This window comes from Cherax quadricarinatus, chromosome 76 (genome assembly GCF_038502225.1).
Source record: "Cherax quadricarinatus isolate ZL_2023a chromosome 76, ASM3850222v1, whole genome shotgun sequence".
Classification (NCBI taxonomy): Eukaryota; Metazoa; Arthropoda; class Malacostraca; order Decapoda; family Parastacidae; genus Cherax; species Cherax quadricarinatus.
In genome coordinates, this window is record NC_091367.1 from 4,972,495 (window position 1) to 4,991,193 (window position 18,699).

At 42.6% G+C, this 18,699-nt stretch overlaps 1 protein-coding gene across 1 annotated transcript; it reads right to left on the bottom strand.

Moving 5' to 3' along the window:
* Positions 1 to 1,475: 1,475 nt before the first annotated feature.
* On the bottom strand, positions 1,476 to 18,225 carry LOC128703692 (carbonic anhydrase 2). The gene is made up of 14 exons (XM_053798471.2): positions 18,082 to 18,225; positions 17,531 to 17,560; positions 17,054 to 17,221; positions 11,867 to 12,005; positions 11,432 to 11,604; positions 10,652 to 10,809; positions 9,426 to 9,512; positions 9,204 to 9,252; positions 8,617 to 8,781; positions 7,794 to 7,941; positions 6,699 to 6,871; positions 5,219 to 5,376; positions 3,393 to 3,479; positions 1,476 to 2,002 (listed from the first exon to the last, which is right to left on the bottom strand). The coding sequence occupies exons 3-14, from the start codon at positions 17,094 to 17,096 to the stop codon at positions 1,982 to 1,984; spliced, it is 1,401 nt and encodes a 466-aa protein (XP_053654446.2). The 5' UTR covers positions 17,097 to 17,221; positions 17,531 to 17,560; positions 18,082 to 18,225; the 3' UTR covers positions 1,476 to 1,981.
* Between the last annotated feature and the right edge of the window lie 474 nt (positions 18,226 to 18,699).

Here is an 18,699-nt window from a genome sequence, read left to right on the forward strand (position 1 = left end):
TACACTGAGTAAGATAAGATTTCGTTCGGATTTTTAACCCCGGAGGGTTAGCCACCCAGGATAACCCAAGAAAGTCAGTGCGTCATCGAGGACTATCTAACTTATTTCCATTGGGGTCCTTAATCTTGTACCCCAGGATGCGACCCACACCAGTCGACTAACACCCAGGTACCTATTTGCTGCTAGGTGAACAGGACAACAGGTGTAAGGAAACGTGTCGAAATGTTTCCACCCGCCGGGAATCGAACCCGGGCCCTCCGTGTGTGAAGCGGGAGCTTTAGCCACCAGGCCACCGGACCAGTATCCGTGGTTAATCCTCGGCAAGGGTAGAAACGTTAGGCGTGTTTCCTTACACCTGCTGTCACTGTTCACCTAGCAGTAAGTAGGTGCCTGGGTGTTAGTCACCTTACACCTACTGTCCCTGTTAACCTAGCAGTAAGTAGGTGCCTGGATGTTAGTCACCTTACACCTGCTGTCCCTGTTAACCTAGCAGTAAGTAGGTGCCTGGGTGTTAGTCACCTTACACCTGCTGTCCCTGTTAACCTAGCAGTAAGTAGGTGCCTGGGTGTTAGTCACCTTACACCTGCTGTCACTGTTCACCTAGCAGTAAGTAGGTGCCTGGGTGTTAAGTCACCTTACACCTGCTGTCACTGTTCACCTAGCATTTAAGAAGGTACTTGGGTGTTAGCTGACTGGTGTGGGTGGCATCCTGGGGAACAAGATTGAAGGACCACAAAGGAAATTAGACAGTCCTCGATAACACACTTTCTCAGGTTATCCCAGGTGGCTAACCCTCCCTACCCAGGGTTCAAAATTCCAACATATCTTAGTAGTAGTACTACTACTAGTAGTAGTAGTAGTACTAGTAGTAGTACTAGTAGTAGTAGTGGTAGTAGTCACAAGACCTAGTTTTGTTAGCCATCTTTGGTACAGGTCAGATTTCTACCGGCCCTCACCAATTTGTCTATTTAGGCACATTAGTGCGTTGCCTACGTGGGTTTGTCGCATCATTTTCTCTCTTAACAATCCACAGACTGTTCGAATTGCACAAATTGCAGCTACAATTGCAAGCCAAGCAGTGTGGCTTACTTGACGGAGTATCGAGCTTCGACCAGTGCTGGGTCACCCATAGGGGTTTATCATTTGCGGTTCAGTTTAATAATGATGTATTTCTTCGGGTCCATTAATTATGGGTTAATATTTCCAGCCAGTTCCAAAAAATATTGAAATTAACCAAAATTTTGAGTGTAGGGGTTACGTCCTCACAATATTATTGTCCACTGGCTAAAAGTCGAAATAAAATATCTGCCCCAAGTTTTATCATATTTAGAAATATTTTATTGAAATTGTTAATACATAAACAGATATATTACTTTTGGCAACACCAGGAATAAAGATACGCTCGTAGTGTCCCTTATTTTTATTTTAAAAACATTTGAGATAAAACTCGTGATTAAAAATAAAGGCAAAACAACAACACAGACATTATAAACATCAGTTATAATTGAAAACAAAAATAATATAACACACGTAATATTTTATTACATATATAACGTTTAAGTTGCAGATTATTTTACGATTTTAAGTATTATTATATTTTATTAAGTGGTATTAGTGAGAGAGAGAGAGAGAGAGAGAGAGAGAGAGAGAGAGAGAGAGAGAGAGAGAGAGAGAGAGAGAGAGAGAGAGAGAGAGAGAGAGAGAGAGAGAGAGAGAGAGAGAGAGAGAGAATGAGAGGAACACAATGAAACAGAGAAAGAGAAAGCAACAGTAAAAGTTAGAGAAATAAAAAGAGAGAGAAATAGAGAGTGAGACGAAGTGAGAGGCAAAGAAAGTGGTAGGAACAGAGGTGGAGATGATGTTGGTGGTAGTGGTGAAGTCGGCGGTGGTGGTAATGGTGGTGGTGGTGCTGCTGGTGGTGGTGCTGGTGGTGCTGCTGGTGGTGCTGCTGCTGGTGGTGGTAGGCTCCTGCCTCAACCAGTCAACCTTTTGTCATGAACACCTGAAACGTGAAGACAACTCACAATACCGTGACTGTCACGACTCACAATACTGTGACTGTCACGACTCACAATACCGTGACTGTCACGACTCAGCGTCCCTGGTGTTTATACAGCAGTGGATGGAAATCACTTATACAAGCAAGGTTCAGACTGTGGCAATGAATCTCAGTCAAACGTCATTCCTGCAACACAGTTCAGTCCATTTACTTGTATGGATAATTCACGATATATAGAGTGTAGGAAGAATATATTCGCTGTACTGAATTATCAGAGGACCCTTCTGAAGGTGGATGTTAATGGGATACATACAGAGCTGGATTAAGATTTTGTAGGTCCCTGGGCTACAGGTACCGTGAGGCCCCTGGGCTACAGGTACCGTGAGGCCCCTGGGCTACAGGTACTGTGAGGCCCCTGGGCTGGAGGGCCTCCAGCTGGCAAGAGGCCTCTGGGCTGCAGCCCCTAAAGCCCAAGCCTTAATCCGGCCCTGGTACAGAAAATCGAGTTAAAAGATGTATCTACTACATACACATGGACTCGTATCCGAGGTGAATTTCTATAGTAAGTCTGATGAGATACGGGAGTGTGACCATGTCAGCGATAGCCAGGTTTATTTAGATGGGACAGGTGTGATTAAAATGGTTTTAAGACTTCCAGTGCCATCTTACTGTCATATGGCAGAGACAGACAGCGACCGCTAGCCTAGGAGACCCTTTGACTATTTAGTGCAAGATGCTCCAAATCACGGAAAATATCATCGTCCATACCTGCAGGAGGAGCAGCAGGACACATATTGAGTAAAAGTCAAATAGTTATTGAATCGATAAAATTAATTCAACACTTGGATAGTGTGATTAATTCGACCGTTGATCAAACAAGGGCCACTACCACAGAAGTGGCAGCAGCAGCAATACATGGAGTAGGGCAGGTTGAAGGTGTAGTAACGCGTGAGAATGTAGTACCTTCTCGTCAACAACAATCTAGAATGAGTTAGAACGAAGATATTTATAAATCAGAAAGTATAATCTCCACATAATCAATGTATGTGAGAAAAATTAACGGCGATTCAGGAAAAACTAAAGGAAGATAAGAGAAAAGGAAAAATCACGAGGAAAATTGCAATAAAGTTTGTTACAATGTAAATGGACTTAATTCAGCACTTAAATAGTGTGCAGTGTGTTACTTCAGTGCTGTACTAGCATAGCGCTGGTTCAGGAACATAATATAAAGCAAATATAAGTGATCTTGTTGTAACAGGCTGTAGAGTACATGGTACCCTTTCTGTGCTTATTAAAAGCGGTATTGTTATATTTACGGTTGCAGGGGTCGGTTCATAGCTCCTGGCCCCGCCTCTTCACTGTGTGTGTGTGTGTATCTATCACTGTATCTTACCGTACGTCCATTAAGAGGTTGTACTGGACGGAAGTTGAACTCTATCAGTTGACCAGTCTCGTCGTGTAGGGTCCTGAACGCTGCTAGCTGAAATAACAAAGTTACTCATTAAAATATTTTCTCTAGCTCCTGTAGTGTTGGGAGGTAAACTAAAATAAACTCCAGAAGGATAGTTTACTAGGCTACAGTATCTTTTGTTTAGTACAGTATTATGTTTACTGTTAAGTTGGCACTGGAGCTGCAAAAACATATACAAAAAATAAAATAAAATTAAGGCTGAATTGAATATGAACGTTTTGATTTCGGGTGTATGCAAATAAGATATATTTGCGAAACTATTTGAGATCTTTTACATTCATTACCTTTGTAACTTGTGAGCTCATTACCTTTGTACCTAGTTCAGCTATCAAAACTTTGGGGGCCCAGTCCCTGGACCCATTACGTACCTCTGTAATCTGTAAATACCTTTGTAACTTGTCATAATTGTGACCAGACCTACCTGGAGTTCATTACCTTTGTAAATTGTGAGTTCATTACGACTTAAGAAATCGTAATGACACGATTGCAAATAAACCATACCCCCGGCCGGGATTGAACCCGCGGTCATAGAGTCTCAAAACTCCAGCCCGTCGCGTTAGCCACTAGACCAGCTAGCCACAATAAGATTCATCCAACTAGGTATATTTCTACACGATAGGAAGGTTAGCACAGGCACCTCTGTGACCACAAATGCAAGTTTTTACAGACGAATCTCCAGCTAGCGTGGCCGTGACATTTGTGGTCACAGTGGTGCCTGTGCTAACCTTCCTATCGTGTAGAAATATACCTAGTTGGATGAATCTTATTGTGGCTAGCTGGTCTAGTGGCTAACGCGACGGGCTGGAGTTTTGAGACTCTATGACCGCGGGTTCAATCCCGGCCGAGGGTATGGTTTATTTGCAATCGTGTCATTACGATTTCTTAAGTCATGTTGACGGCAGTGAAGGGACTTGAGCTAGAGTTCGTCACGGCCACGCTAGCTGGAGATTCGTCTGTAAAAACTTGCATTTGTGGTCACAGAGGTGCCTGTGCTAACCTTCCTATCGTGTAGAAATATACCTAGTTGGATGAATCTTATTGTGGCTAGCTGGTCTAGTGGCTAACGCGACGGGCTGGAGTTTTGAGACTCTATGACCGCGGGTTCAATCCCGGCCGGGGGTATGGTGAGTTCATTACCTTTGTAACTTGCTCAGCTATCAAAACTTTGGAGTCCAGTCCCTGGACCAATTATGTACCTCTGTAATCTTTTGACTACCGCCCACAGGATGGGTATGGGGTGCATAATAAACATATTAACCTAATTTTTACAGATTTACACATACACCGAGAGGGTATACGTGTTTGGGTGTATTTTCCAGCTGATAGTTACTTCGATCCATGTTTATAGAGATTAAAATATTAGTGTCAGGCGGTTGAGAGGTTTCTTACTGCCTTAATGACCCTTACAACTGCTTTTTAGACCTCGATGACCGACCATGGATGCTGACTTTTATGGGTTATCCTGGGGAACTGACACATGTAGGATAATTATACTTATTTCTTTCAACAAACCGGTCGTATCCCACCGAGGCAGGGTGACTCAAAAAGAAAAATGAAAGTTTCTCTTTTTAATTTAGTAATGTATACAGGAGAAGGGGTTACTAGCCCCTTGCTCCTGGCATTTTAGTCGCCTCTTTCGACACGCATGGCTTTCGGTGGAAGAATTCTGTTTCACTTCTTCATGGAGTAATTATACTTATGTGTACTAAATTTACTTACTTGCCAAGAAAGCTTGTTGGAGCTCTTACCTGAGCGAGTGAAATTGGTATAGGTTGGGCGAAGACTGTCCATGAGACCACCTGGTTGCAGGTAGGGGTGGTGAGGGAGCCTTGGTAGCGATAGTAGTTTATTATGTTCCCAGGCAAGAGGTTCTGCAGGGGGAAGCTGGGAATCGTCGTGGTGGTGTCTGGTTGGGAATTATGGGAATTTTCCATTTAGATGCATCAAGGTGAAATAAATTTTGCAGGCACAGACACAAGAAGATGGAATAAAGACGGTAGACCGGAAGCCCAAAGGAGCACCAGAAGACTGAATAAAGACACTAGAATGGAAGTCCAAAGAACTTGTAAATACTTATAAATAAGGACTGAGGGAAGAAGTACGTCATTGATTAGGTATTTCGTCTATTGGAAGTTTTTTCAATCCACTACTGAGAATAGACGGTATAAAATACCGACACAATGGAAACAAACACTTGAACAGTATAATGTGATTCTTTATTGACAATGTTTCGCCCACTCAGTTGGCTTTATCGAGTCACAAACAGATCTGCCTGGGTAAAAGGTGCGTATTTATAGGATGGAGTCAGGTGGAGAATGTTGTTAGGTAAGACACATATGCAACAGTTAGGTATCTTTATTTCGAAACGTTTCGCCTACACAATAGGCTTCTTCAGTCGAGTACAGAAAAGTTGATAGAAGCAGAAGAGACTTGAAGACGATGTAATCAGTCCATCACCCTTGAAGTTTTGAGGTGGTCAGTCCCTCAGTCTGGAGAAGAGTATTGTTCCATAGTCTGAAACAATATAGATTTTAGACTCTAACCCCACTCGGTACATCATCAGATGCAGCATTCTCCACCTGACCTCAGCATTCTGAACCTGACTATAAATACTCGCGTACCTTCCACCCCAGGTAGATCTGTTTGTGACTTGAAAAAGCCCACTGTGTGGGCGAAACGTTGTCAATAAAGGATCACATTCTACTGCATATGTGTTTATATGTCCATACCCTCTGCGTCCATGTATTGTTTGTAACGGCTTGACAAAGCTCCTGGAGAGCGAAACGTTGCTACAATAAAATGTCACATTAGTTACACCTGTGTCCTTTTACTTTAGGCTAGTATTCAATGCTGACCTCATATGTCATATATGTACTGAAACGAAGAAACTAACGAAGAAACTAACGAAGAAACTAGCTGCGTTAATATAAAAATACTTAAATGTTGCACATGTCTTAAGTAAGTTTATTTAGACACAGGTACATATCAGAATAATTATCATACATAGAGTAAATTACCTAGAATACCCCCCCCCCCAAAAAAAAAAAATCTGAGTGGCTTATTTCCATCGGTATCCTTGACAATCTTTCACAGTGGGAACGGTACTAATGTTTGTGGGTTTGGATTTTAGAAGAACCTGCTTAGTATGGGCCAGTAGGCCTGTTGCAGTGCTCCTACTTTTATAGGTTCCTATGTGTTTTAATCCTTCAAAATGAGAACTGTACTTACCTGCGTTGAGAACACGAGGGAGACCTGCGATGATGGGAGAGAGCACATTGTTATCTTCAGGAGCTGCCTTCAGGAAGATCCCCAACACCACCACGCCATCGTTATAATTCAGCGCCTGCGTCAGGGTGGAGTACTGGGTCTTGTAGGTGACTATGTGAAGTTCACCTGGGTACCTGAAGGTTGAAGTGGCAGGTGAGTTAGTTGCTGCTGCTGGGTGGTAAAGGCAGGTGGCCACACAACCACAATACACTATATCTAATTATGCTACCACAACAATACACTGTAACTGAGTCACGAAACCGTAATAACGAGATTGCAAACGGTACGGGTGGGGGTTCGAACCCATGGTGAGTGTGTCGTAAAACTCGTGTTATTACGAGTTTTACATATGAGTGAGAGGAGCTGGGTCTGATTGGTGCCTGGGATACAAGAGAAAATTTTTGGATAGCTTTTTAGAAAAATGCTGGTGATTTTGATAAGAGCCTGCCTTGTATGGGCCAGTAGGCCTGCTGCAGTATTTTTCCATTCCTATGGTTTTATTTCGTGAGTCATGATGACGGTAGAGGGGACATGAGCTAGAGATCGTCACGGCCACGCTGGCGGGAGATTCATCTGTAAAAACTTACATTTGTAGCCACAGTGGGACCCATGCTAACCTCTCTATGATGTATAAATATACCTAGCTGGATAAATCTTATTGTAGACAGCTGGTTCAGTGGTTTACGCACTGGCCTTGAGTTTTACGACTCACTCGCCATGGGTTTTAACCCCACCCGTACAGTGGTTCATACACTAAAAATAAGAAAGGCGATATACTGCAGCAGGCCTACTGGCCCACACAAGGCAGGTCCTTATCAAAACCACCCACGCATCTGTCCATCCCTTTCCCAAATCTACCAGGGAATTTGCTTCCTCAGGTACTAGCAAAACGCATACCTTTACACTGATATATTTGTCGAATCTCTTTTTAAAGCCACTCAATGTCTTGGCCTCTTCTACCCAACTCAGTACATTGTTCCACACATCCACAACTCTGATACCTACAAACTCACTATAAACTATAACCACAATACACTGTAAACTAGCACCACTCACCTGCCACCATTGATAGTGTGTTCGGATCCCTCGTCCTGGTTCCTGCCCCAGTGGAAGTGCAACTGGGCGAAGGTGTACTGGTCGGTGAGTCCTCCTCCAGAAAGCGAGGGAATTGCCACTCCGGGTGCCATAGTTATACTTACGTCAGCTGTAAGGACAACCAGTAGTCGTAGTCGTCATGTAGTCTGAGCATTGTTGAATATTGTATAAAATACCGATAAGCTGAAGATTAAGACACATGTGCAACAGTTGGGTATCTTTATTGATGAAGCGTTTCGCCTACACAGTAGACTTCTTCAGTCGAATACAAAGAGAGCAGTAGTAATGAAATAAAGATGATGTAATCAGTCCCTCAGCCTGGAGAAGAGTTCATCTCCATAGTCTGGAAGAACATCGCTCAACTGTTGCACATGTATCTTCAACCAGCCCACTCTTGGAAACCTCGCAAAACTAGGTAATTTACACAGTGTATAATTATAATTATGTGTATCTGTGCCTAAATAATTTACTAACCAGTGTGGGTTAGCGAGTGTTAGAGAGTGCGTAGTGCGTCATGGTGGGGGGAGGCTAAATCTGTGGTTTATTGAACACTAGGAATACTGGAGGCTCTAACCTCCGTCTTCTAACAGCAGTGATAGTTTATGAGTAGTTAGGCTGAGGGTGAGACTTCACGAGGAAATTAAGGAGATTGGAGGAGAGGAACAGGGTAGGAGAGAGACCGAGGTTAGCAGTAGTAGTGGTGGTGGTGTTAGTAACAAAGACAGGAGGAACACTGGTCCAACTTAGTCATAGTAGTAGTAGTAGTAGTAGTACTGCCGCTCACCTGCATGACCGTTGTTCTCAAGGGTGGCAGTGAGAGGTGTGGCGTCGAAGTTCGTAAAGACGAACGGTAGCTGGGAGACCGGCTGTACTGTCTTAGTGACAATGTTCACAGGGGACTGTGCCGAGCCACCACACAGGGGGAAATACTTAGGCCAGTACTGGGGCCCTGGAGGGAGACACGTGGAAAACACGTTAAGGGGGGAAAACACGTTAAGGGGGAAAAACGAAATGATCATTTAAAGTCACACTATTTACCTTAAGGAATGAAGGTAAACAAAAGGCAGGGGAAAAATGTGTGGAAAATAGGGTAAAATGCACGAACAAGGGAAAAATGACCGGAATGAGGGGAAAAATTATCAGTGTTAAAATCAAACGGGGAAATAAACAGGCGGTAAGGGAGCTAAACAGAAGATAGCAAAGGAAAAAACGGTAAAAAACTAAAACTGGCGGAATCTAAAAGGAAATAGAGACTGAAATGTTACCAGAAGTCAAAGAATCAACGGGAGATGTCTCCTCTCTTGTTTGAACAGAATCAACGGGAAGATCTCTACTGTTTAGACAAAAGCAGCGGGAGATAGTTATACTTACCAATCAAACCTTCGTAACCCCAGAGAGGCGTCATGCTACCGTCATACACCTGTAATAATAATAATAATAATAATAATAATAATAATAATAATAATAATAATAATAATAATAATAATAATAATAATTGTAATAATGACAACAATAATAACCTATTAACGAACCAATTTAATGTAAGCCAATACGAAGGAGTATTAAGCATGTTATTCTCTCTCACTCACTCACCGTGCGGTTTCCCAGGGGTTGAAGTGGCCTGAAGGTGTCCACGAGAGGAGTGTTCTCCTCAGTGAGAAGTTTAAAGAACTGGGACATCTGCAAGTTACGACACTGTTAATAATACCGTCAACCGACATCAGTTTACGTTGATATAGGCAAATTATTTACAGCTACCAAGCGGCTGTCGTGAACATGACGTTAGATATTTACAGTGAAAAATTCAAGGACCCCAGTGGAAATAAATCAATGTACCTGAATAGACTTATTTACTTAATCCAACTTTTAAGACCTTGATCGAGGATTTGGTCCGTTCTGGACCAGCCTTAAGTCAACCAATGGTCCATAACGACCCGGTACACTGCTTTAACTAACTTTCCACTGAGTGCATGAACTACAATACCAATACACTTCTCTTCAGTGGGATTCGTTTTTTTTTTTTTTGGGGGGGGGGGGAGGTACAAGGATCCCATAATCTGTAGATTCACTTTTGGATTAAACAAAGTCGCGATGAATGGTTTGAAAAACCGACAAGTTGAAGATTGAGACACTTATGCAACATATGGGAATCTTTATTCAGGAAACGTTTCGCCACACAGTGGCTTCATCAGTCCAATACAAAGTAGAAAGGCGTAAGAAGAGGAGGAGTTTGAGGTAATCAGTCCCTCAAACTCCTCCTCTCCTTGCGCCTTTCTACTTTGTATTGGACTGATGAAGCCACTGTGTGGCGAAACGTTTCCTGAATAAAGATTCCTATATGCTGCATAAGTGTCTCAATCTTAAACAAAGTCGCATTCACGAACAAAGAAACCCAATACGTATACATAAGAACTTTATAAGAGAGTTAAATGTATGTTAACACTGGCCTAGATGACATTTTTAACATGTTAAGATAGTAGAGAAAAAGACACAAACAGGATAGAGAAGCCTACGACGACGTTTCGGTCCGATTCGGACTATTTACAAGTTACACTAACACAAAAGTTAGGTTAGGTAAGATTTACAGGGAAACAGGACAAGTGTTTCTTGATGAGAGTCTTAGTCATGATGACCCGCCACTGGAGCTTTTGGTCATCTGAGCGAGGCCTTCCGCTGGTTTACCGCTCCATCCCTTTAAAAAGCATGGTTATGATTTCAAAAAAGAGGGAGGGAGCCAGTATATATGGGCGAGGGGGACGGGACCAAGAGAGGAAGAAAAAGGAGTAGTAGTAGTGGTGATGGTGGTAGGTTAACCTCACCTGATTCATGGACATGGTGATGGGTTCCTTGAAGATCGTCCAGATCACGGCCTCACTGCACGGCGGGATGGTCAGGGACCCCAGGTAACTGTAGAAGTTCTCAACGTTCTCAGGTAACAGTTCTCTCAGAGGGAAGGGCACGATGTGGTTCGTCGTTCCTGTCAACGTGAAGGTTCTGAAGTTATATGAGATCGAACTAGGCACCGGACTCGAAGTCAACAGAGACCGCAGTGAGTACTGAACTCGAAGTCAACAGAATCAATTGAGTACTAAGACTCGAATTTCGAGTCAATGAAAACCGCAATGAAACCTGAATTTAGGGCTTAATTAATATATCGATGAAGATGGTTAAAAAATATGTATTATATTCCATCTATTTTAAATAAACAGAAATTAATTATTACTGTAATTATAATTTTAATTCTATACAATGTTACAAGTGTGTGTAGTGTCCTTTGTTTGTAAACAGGTTAGTTTTACAAGCTAAGAGGTGTAATCCTGCCACAGTTCATGTCAAGGTACGACCCTGTCTGTGGTATACTGGAGAAGCCACGTATAGACACTCAAAAATCAGGGAAAAGGGAATTAATGTACAATTGCTATGGATTCCATCACGCACTGGATTACTCCTTATGATGAAGATGATCTATATGGATACGGGTGTATCCGCATAGATCAGACCCTGATCCACCACGAGGCCTGATCATGGACCGGACCGCAGGGGAGTTAAACCCCTGAACATCTACCAGATAGACTCTCACAGGGAGATGAGCACCTTACCTGCCTCGTGGATGGTAGCGAGACCATCAATGACACTCTGCAGTCTGAGGTTGTCATCTTCTCCAATTTGTATAAGCATGGCAAGAACAGTGAGACCGTCGGAGTAGCTGGAAGCTGCACTGACGTTACCGTAAGCAGTCTTGTAGTGAACAACGTGAAGCTCGGCCGCATATCTGACCATGGAAAACGAAAAACAATATTTTTTTACAGTGTAAAGGAAAACAAGTGTACAAGAACATGACAGAATGGGCATTAATTGTATTTTTATTTGTAGAAATAACAGAATGAGCACTGCAGCAGGCCTACTGGCCCATGATAGGGAGGTCTTACACGCACTCGTGTATTTTACTGTCTTATGTATGAAAGCCATCCTATGTGATGGAGTGTGACAGGAAAACAGCCCACATTAAGACTTAACGTCATATCAAAACTTACCTTTTACCATCTATGGTGTGTTCACTGCCCAAGGTGCTCGGACTGCCCCAATGAAAGTGGAACTGGGCGAAGGTGTACGGGGCCAATAGGTCCCCACCCATCAGCGTGGGCATTAGAGTCTGCTGCAGCGTGACCTCGGCTGTGAATAAGAACATAAGAACATGAGAAGGAACACTGTAGCAGGCCTACTGACCCATGCGAAGCAGGTCCATGTTCCTTTTCCCCCCCCGGATTAGCCTAATGACCCACCTAGTCAGGTCACTTCCACTTAAGGAAGGAACACGGCATCAGACCCAGCAGCACAAGCTAGTCAGGTCCAACTCACACCCACTCATGTATTTATCTAACCTATTTTTAAAACTACGCAACGTTTTAGCCTCAATAACTGTACTCGGGAGTTTGTTCCACTCATCCACAACTCTATTACCAAACCAGTACTTTCCTATATTCTTCCTGAATCTGAATTTTTCCAACTTGAAACCATTACTGCGACTCCTGTCTTGGCCGGAAATTTTCAGCACGCTATTTACATTCCCTTTATTTATTCCTGTTTTCCATTTATACACCTCGATCATATCCCCCCTAACACTGACAAAACCTACTATATTATGTTTGGTACCTGGAGTTTACCTGGAGAGAGTTCCGGGGGTCAACGCCCCCGCGGCCCGGTCTGTGACCAAGCCTCCTGGTGGATCAGAGCCTGATCAACCAGGCTGTTGCTGCTGGCTGCACGCAAACCAACGTACGAGCCACAGCCCGGCTGATCAGGAACCGACTTTAGGTGCTTGTCCAGTGCCAGCTTGAAGACTGCCAGGGGTCTGTTGGTAATCCCCCTTATGTATGCTGGGAGGCAGTTGAACAGTCTCGGGACCCTGACACTTATTGTATGGTCTCTTAACGTGCTAGTGACACCCCTGCGTTTCATTGGGGGGATGTTGCATCGTCTGCCAAGTCTTTTGCTTTCGTAGTGAGTGATTTTCGTGTGCAAGTTCGGTACTAGTCCCTCTAGGATTTTCCAGGTGTATATAATCATGTATCTCTCCCGCCTGCGTTCCAGGGAATACAGGTTCAGGAACCTCAAGTGCTCCCAGTAATTGAGGTGTTTTATCTCTGTTATGCGCGCCGTGAAGGTTCTCTGTACATTTTCTAGGTCAGCAATTTTACCTGCCTTGAAAGGTGCTGTTAGTATGCAGCAATATTCCAGCCTAGATAGAACAAGTGACCTGAAGAGTGTCATCATGGGCTTGGCCTCCCTAGTTTTGAAGGTTCTCATTATCCATTCTGTCATTTTTCTAACAGATGCGATTGATACAATGTTATGGTCCTTGAAGGTGAGATCCTCCGACATGATCACTCCCAGGTCTTTGACGTTGGTGTTTCACTCTATTTTGTGGCCAGAATTTGTTTTGTACTCTGATGAAGATTTAATTTCCTCGTGTTTACCATATCTGAGTAATTGAAATTTCTCATCGTTGAACTTCATATTGTTTTCTGCAGCCCACTGAAAGATTCGGTTGATGTCCGCCTGGAGCCTTGCAGTGTCTGCAATGGAAGACACTGTCATGCAGATTCGGGTGTCATCTGCAAAGGAAGACACGGTGCTGTGGCTGACATCCTTGTCTATGTCGGATATGAGGATGAGGAACAAGATGGGAGCGAGTACTGTGCCTTGTGGAACAGAGCTTTTCACCGTAGCTGCCTCGGACTTTACTCTGTTGACGACTACTCTGTGTTCCGTTAGTGAGGAAATTATAGATCCATCCACCGACTTTTCCTGTTATCCCTTTAGCACGCATTCTGTGCGCTATTACGCCATGGTCACACTTGTCGAAGGCTTTTGCAAAGTCTGTATATATTACATCTGCATTCTTTTTATCTTCTAGTGCATTTAGGACCTTGTCGTAGTGATCCAATAGTTGAGACAGACAGGAGCGACCTGTTCTAGACCCATGTTGCCCTGGGTTGTGTAACTGATGGGTTTCTAGATGGGTGGTGATCTTGCTTCTTAGGACCCTTTCAAAGATTTTTATGATATGGGATGTTAGTGCTATTGGTCTGTAGTTCTTTGCTGTTGCTTTACTGCCCCCTTTGTGGAGAGGGGCTATGTCTGTTGTTTTTAGTAACTGTGGGACGACCCCCGTGTCCATGCTCCCTCTCCATAGGATGGAAAAGGCTCGTGATAGGGGCTTCTTGCAGTTCTTGATGAACATGGAGTTCCATGAGTCTGGCCCTGGGGCAGAGTGCATGGGCATGTCATTTATCGCCTGTTCAAAGTCATTTGGCGTCAGGATAACATCGGATAGGCTTGTGTTAATCAAATTTTGTGGCTCTCTCATAAAAAAATCGTTTTGATCTTCAACTCTCAGTCTGGTTAGCGGCTTGCTAAAAACTGAGTCATATTGGGACGTGAGTAGCTCACTCATTTCCTTGCTGTCATCTGTGTAGGACCCATCTTGTTTAAGTAGGGGCCCAATACTGGATGTTGTTCTCGACTTTGATTTGGCATAGGAGAAGAAATACTTTGGGTTTCTTTCGATTTCATTTATGGCTTTTAGTTCTTCCCGCGATTCCTGACTCCTATAAGATTCCTTTAGCTTGAGTTCGATGCTTGCTATTTCTCTGACCAGTGTCTCCTTACGCATTTCAGATATATTGACCTCTTTTAGCCGCTCTGTTATTCTTTTCCGTCGCTTGTAAAGGGAGCGCCTGTCTCTTTCTATTTTACATCTACTCCTCCTTTTTCTTAGAGTAGAGCAGGAGATGCACAAATTAACATTAAGATCGAGAACACTCTAATTACCAGACATAATGAGGGCAAATTCCTAGGCCTATACCTTGACAACAACCTGAATTTCAGCACCCATATCCAACACATAACCAAAAAAGTATCCAAAACGGTTGGGATCCTCTCGAAGATACGATACTACGTGCCGCAAAATGCCCTTCTCACACTATACCACTCACTTATTTATCCATACCTCACCTATGCTATTTGTGCTTGGGGATCAACTGCAGCAACACACCTAAAGCCAATAATAACCCAACAAAAAGCTGCAGTAAGAATAATCACTAAATCCCATCCCTGACAACAAACCCCCCCACTCTTTATAGACCTAAACTTACTCCCTGTTCAGTACATCCACACTTATTACTGTGCAATCTACATCTACAGGACCTTAAACTCCAATATCAACCTTGACCTAAAACGCTTTCTTGATAGTTGTGACAGAACCCACAGGCATAACACCAGACACAAACATCTCTACGACATTCCCCGTGTCCAACTCAACCTTTACAAAAATTCAATGTATGTCAAAGGCCCTAAAATCTGGAACACCCTACCTGAGAACTCTAGAACTGCAGACACATTCATCGCCTTCAAAACTACCATTAGAAAACATCTTATCTCCCTGATACACCCCGTCAACTAACTACACGAATGCCACCTGGTGGTTCACACTTACACTCGCTCACCCATTTGACCATAAACAGAAATATTAATCTCAATCTTAAAATAATGAATCCTGTGAAACTCCAATACTGAAACTATGTACTTTGCCAAAACAAAAGCATTCACATTGCTAAACTCACAACCTAGTATTTAGTCACTTAGCCATAATACCAACTTACCTCATAATTTGTAATATTTTAAAATTAAGAATTAAACTAAGTCTGCCCGAAATGCCTAGCCATGCTAGGTGTTCTAGTGGTACACTCTGTAATCATTATTTTACTACATGTAAACCACACAATAACCAAATTCTGTAAACTCAGCATTGTAATCCTTATAGAGAATAAACTTTGAATTTGAATTCTACGCCTTTCGAGAGAGTGCAGATTCAGGGCCCTCAGTCTATCCTCATAGGGAAGATTTCTGATACATGGGATCATCTTTGTCATCCTCGTCTATACGTTTTCCAGTGCATTTATATCCATTCTGTAATACGGTGACCAGAACTGTGTAGCATAATCTAAATGAGGCCTAACCAAGGATATATAGTGTTCAAGAACAACCTGAGGACTTCTATTATTTATACTTCTAGATATGAAGCCAAGAATTCTGTTAGCTTTATTGCGAACACTAATGCACTGTTGTCTTGGTTTTAGGTTACTGCTAACCAGAACTCCTAAATCTTTTTCGCAATCAGTAGTATTAAGATCTACATTATTTAGTTTATATGTGGCATGGTTATTTTCCTGTCTAACATTTAGAACTTTGCCTCCGTCTGTATTAAACTGCATCTGCCACTTCTCCGACCACTGCTTTTTCAAATCATCCAGGAGTACTCGAGTGTCCTCATTAGAATGAATTGGACGGCCTATTTTGGTGTCATCAGCAAATTTGCTTATGTCGCTATTTATTCCCTCATCTATGTCGTTTACGTAGACTAGAACAATAACAGGCCCAAAACTGACCCCTGCGGAACACCGCTTGTGACGTGCCCCCATTCTGATTTCTCCCCCCATTTATGCAAACTCTCCTCCTATTCCGTGTGCCTTAAGTGTCCTCAGTAGCCTCTGATGTGGAACACTCAAAATGTTAGAAATATTCGATAAACATCGCTCATGGAGAGCGAAACGTTGCCACAATAAACTGTCCCATTAGTTGCACTTGTCCTGTCCTCCTACACGATACACATCATTCTCACTATCGTGGACATTAATATTTTGTATCACGATAACATACCATAACTAGGGTAGATAATCTGTCAATGTAGATTTGATCGTATATAATGCTGTTGTACAATCACTCGTAACAAAAATAGTAATTATGGCTGTCAAGATAATTAGCCAGTCTGGCAGTGATCAGTGGAGCTAAACTAGCGTAACTAGGTTTTGAACCTAATAGATCTGGGACTGTTAGGTCGTGTAGGCTTGGGTTAGTTAGTCTAGGTCTACCAGCTCTTTTCCGAAGACCCTACCGGTTTTTACCGGGAACTAACCAAAGACCCCCGGTCTCTACCGGGAACTAACCAAAGACCTCCAGTCTACCAGCACCTCCTCCGAGACCTCCATCATCCATCACCACCTCCACCAAGACCTCCACCATCCATCACCACCTCCACCATCCATCACCACCTCCACCGAGACCCCCACCATCCATCACCACCTCCACCGAGACCCCCACCATCCATCACCACCTCCCCCCAACACCTCCACTCCCCTACACATGTCTTCAGTCCTCACCTGTGTGACCAGTGTTTCTGATAGTCATGGAGGAAGGAACCATCTCGTAGTTTACAAACCCGAGTGGCAACCAGGCGTAGTTGCCCACCACCTGGGAGGTGACGATGTTGATGGGTGACTGTCTACTGCCACCACATTGTGGGTACGTCAGGGCCCAGTAGGCAGGACCTACTCAGAAAAAAATGAGAGAAATTTACTCTAGTTTACCCTGACGCTAGTTATTATTATTATTATTATTATTATTATTATTATTATTATTATTATTATTATTATTATTATGACCAGAAGCGCTAAAACCACACAGTTTGTGGAGGAAATGTGAGGAATATTAATTAATAATAATAATAATGCGTAAATATTTATGCACCAATAGAGAGAGAGAGAGAGAGAGAGAGAGAGAGAGAGAGAGAGAGAGAGAGAGAGAGAGAGAGAGAGAGAGAGAGAGAGAGAGAGAGACAGACAGACAGACAGACTTACCTGTTGAACCTTCGTAGCCCCATGGAGCAACTGGAATGAAAAGAAGAATGACCAATTAACTACAAGAATTATGTATTGTACCACTAATATCTGTTATTGTACCACTGTACCATCTTAGATTTCCAGTGTACCACTGTACCCTCTTACCAGTGTACCATTGTGTTATCTTACCTGTGTACCAGTGCACCATCTTATCTGTGTACCACTGTACATTACCAGTGTACCACATTATCAATGTAAGACTGTATCATCTTACCTGTGTACCACTGTACCATCTTACCACATTACCTGTGTACCATTGTACCACTTACCAAGTTACCACTGTAAATATGAATTATATAAATATACAAATTACATTAATAAATATTTTCGAAAGAGTTCAAATGTCCATCCAAATTATATATATATATATATATATATATATATATATATATATATATATATATATATATATATATATATCAATAAAGGGGAGAAATAATGATAATAATGAAAGAGATAATGATGGCAAGAAAATAATAATGATAAATATATTCGTAATAATACATCACCAGTTTTGTGTTGAGGGGGTCGAGTAGGCGACTGCTGGCCACCTGGGCGCTCTACCGTACCTGTACGTGATGCTACGGAGCCTGTACGTGAAGTTACGGTACATGCACTTGAAGTTATGGCACATGTTTGTAAAGTTACCGTACCTTCACGTGAAGCTACTTACTAATTCCTCCTCATCCAAGTCACTCTACTTTCCTTCTATCATCTCTGAAACTAAAAAAAAACTGCCTAAAATCTCTGGTGGATATACCAAGTGCAACACCAAGTATATATACACGCGTAGAAACAAGAGAGTTACAGGAAGTTAACACGTTGATGTTGTGGTCTGAGAAATTAGCAGTTGCAGTTGTTGAAAGTGGTATAAAATAGCGACATGTTGAACATTAAGACACATGTGCAACTGCTGGGCATTTTTAGTGATGAAACGTATCGCCTACACAGTAGGCTTCTTCACTCAAATACAGAGGCAGCAAATCAATTACATTTAGCATTGAATGGAAGTACGATAGTAGCGATAACTCAGTAACAGTCCCAGATTTTCGCTTAGCAGATTAAGATGGGCTTAGAGAACACTTATCAAAAGTTGACTGGGGTAACGAAGAGAGCTATCAATATGA

Excerpts from the sequence above, each read along its gene's own strand:
- LOC128703692 (XM_053798471.2), bottom strand. The coding sequence starts at position 17,096 with ATGGTTCCTTCCTCCATGACTATCAGAAACACTGGTCACACAG. Across the intron at positions 10,810-11,431 it reads CGCTACCATCCACGAGGCAG|GAACGACGAACCACATCGTG; the intron begins GTAAGGTGCTCA and ends TCACGTTGACAG. Across the intron at positions 9,253-9,425 it reads AACCCCTGGGAAACCGCACG|GTGTATGACGGTAGCATGAC; the intron begins GTGAGTGAGTGA and ends TTATTATTACAG.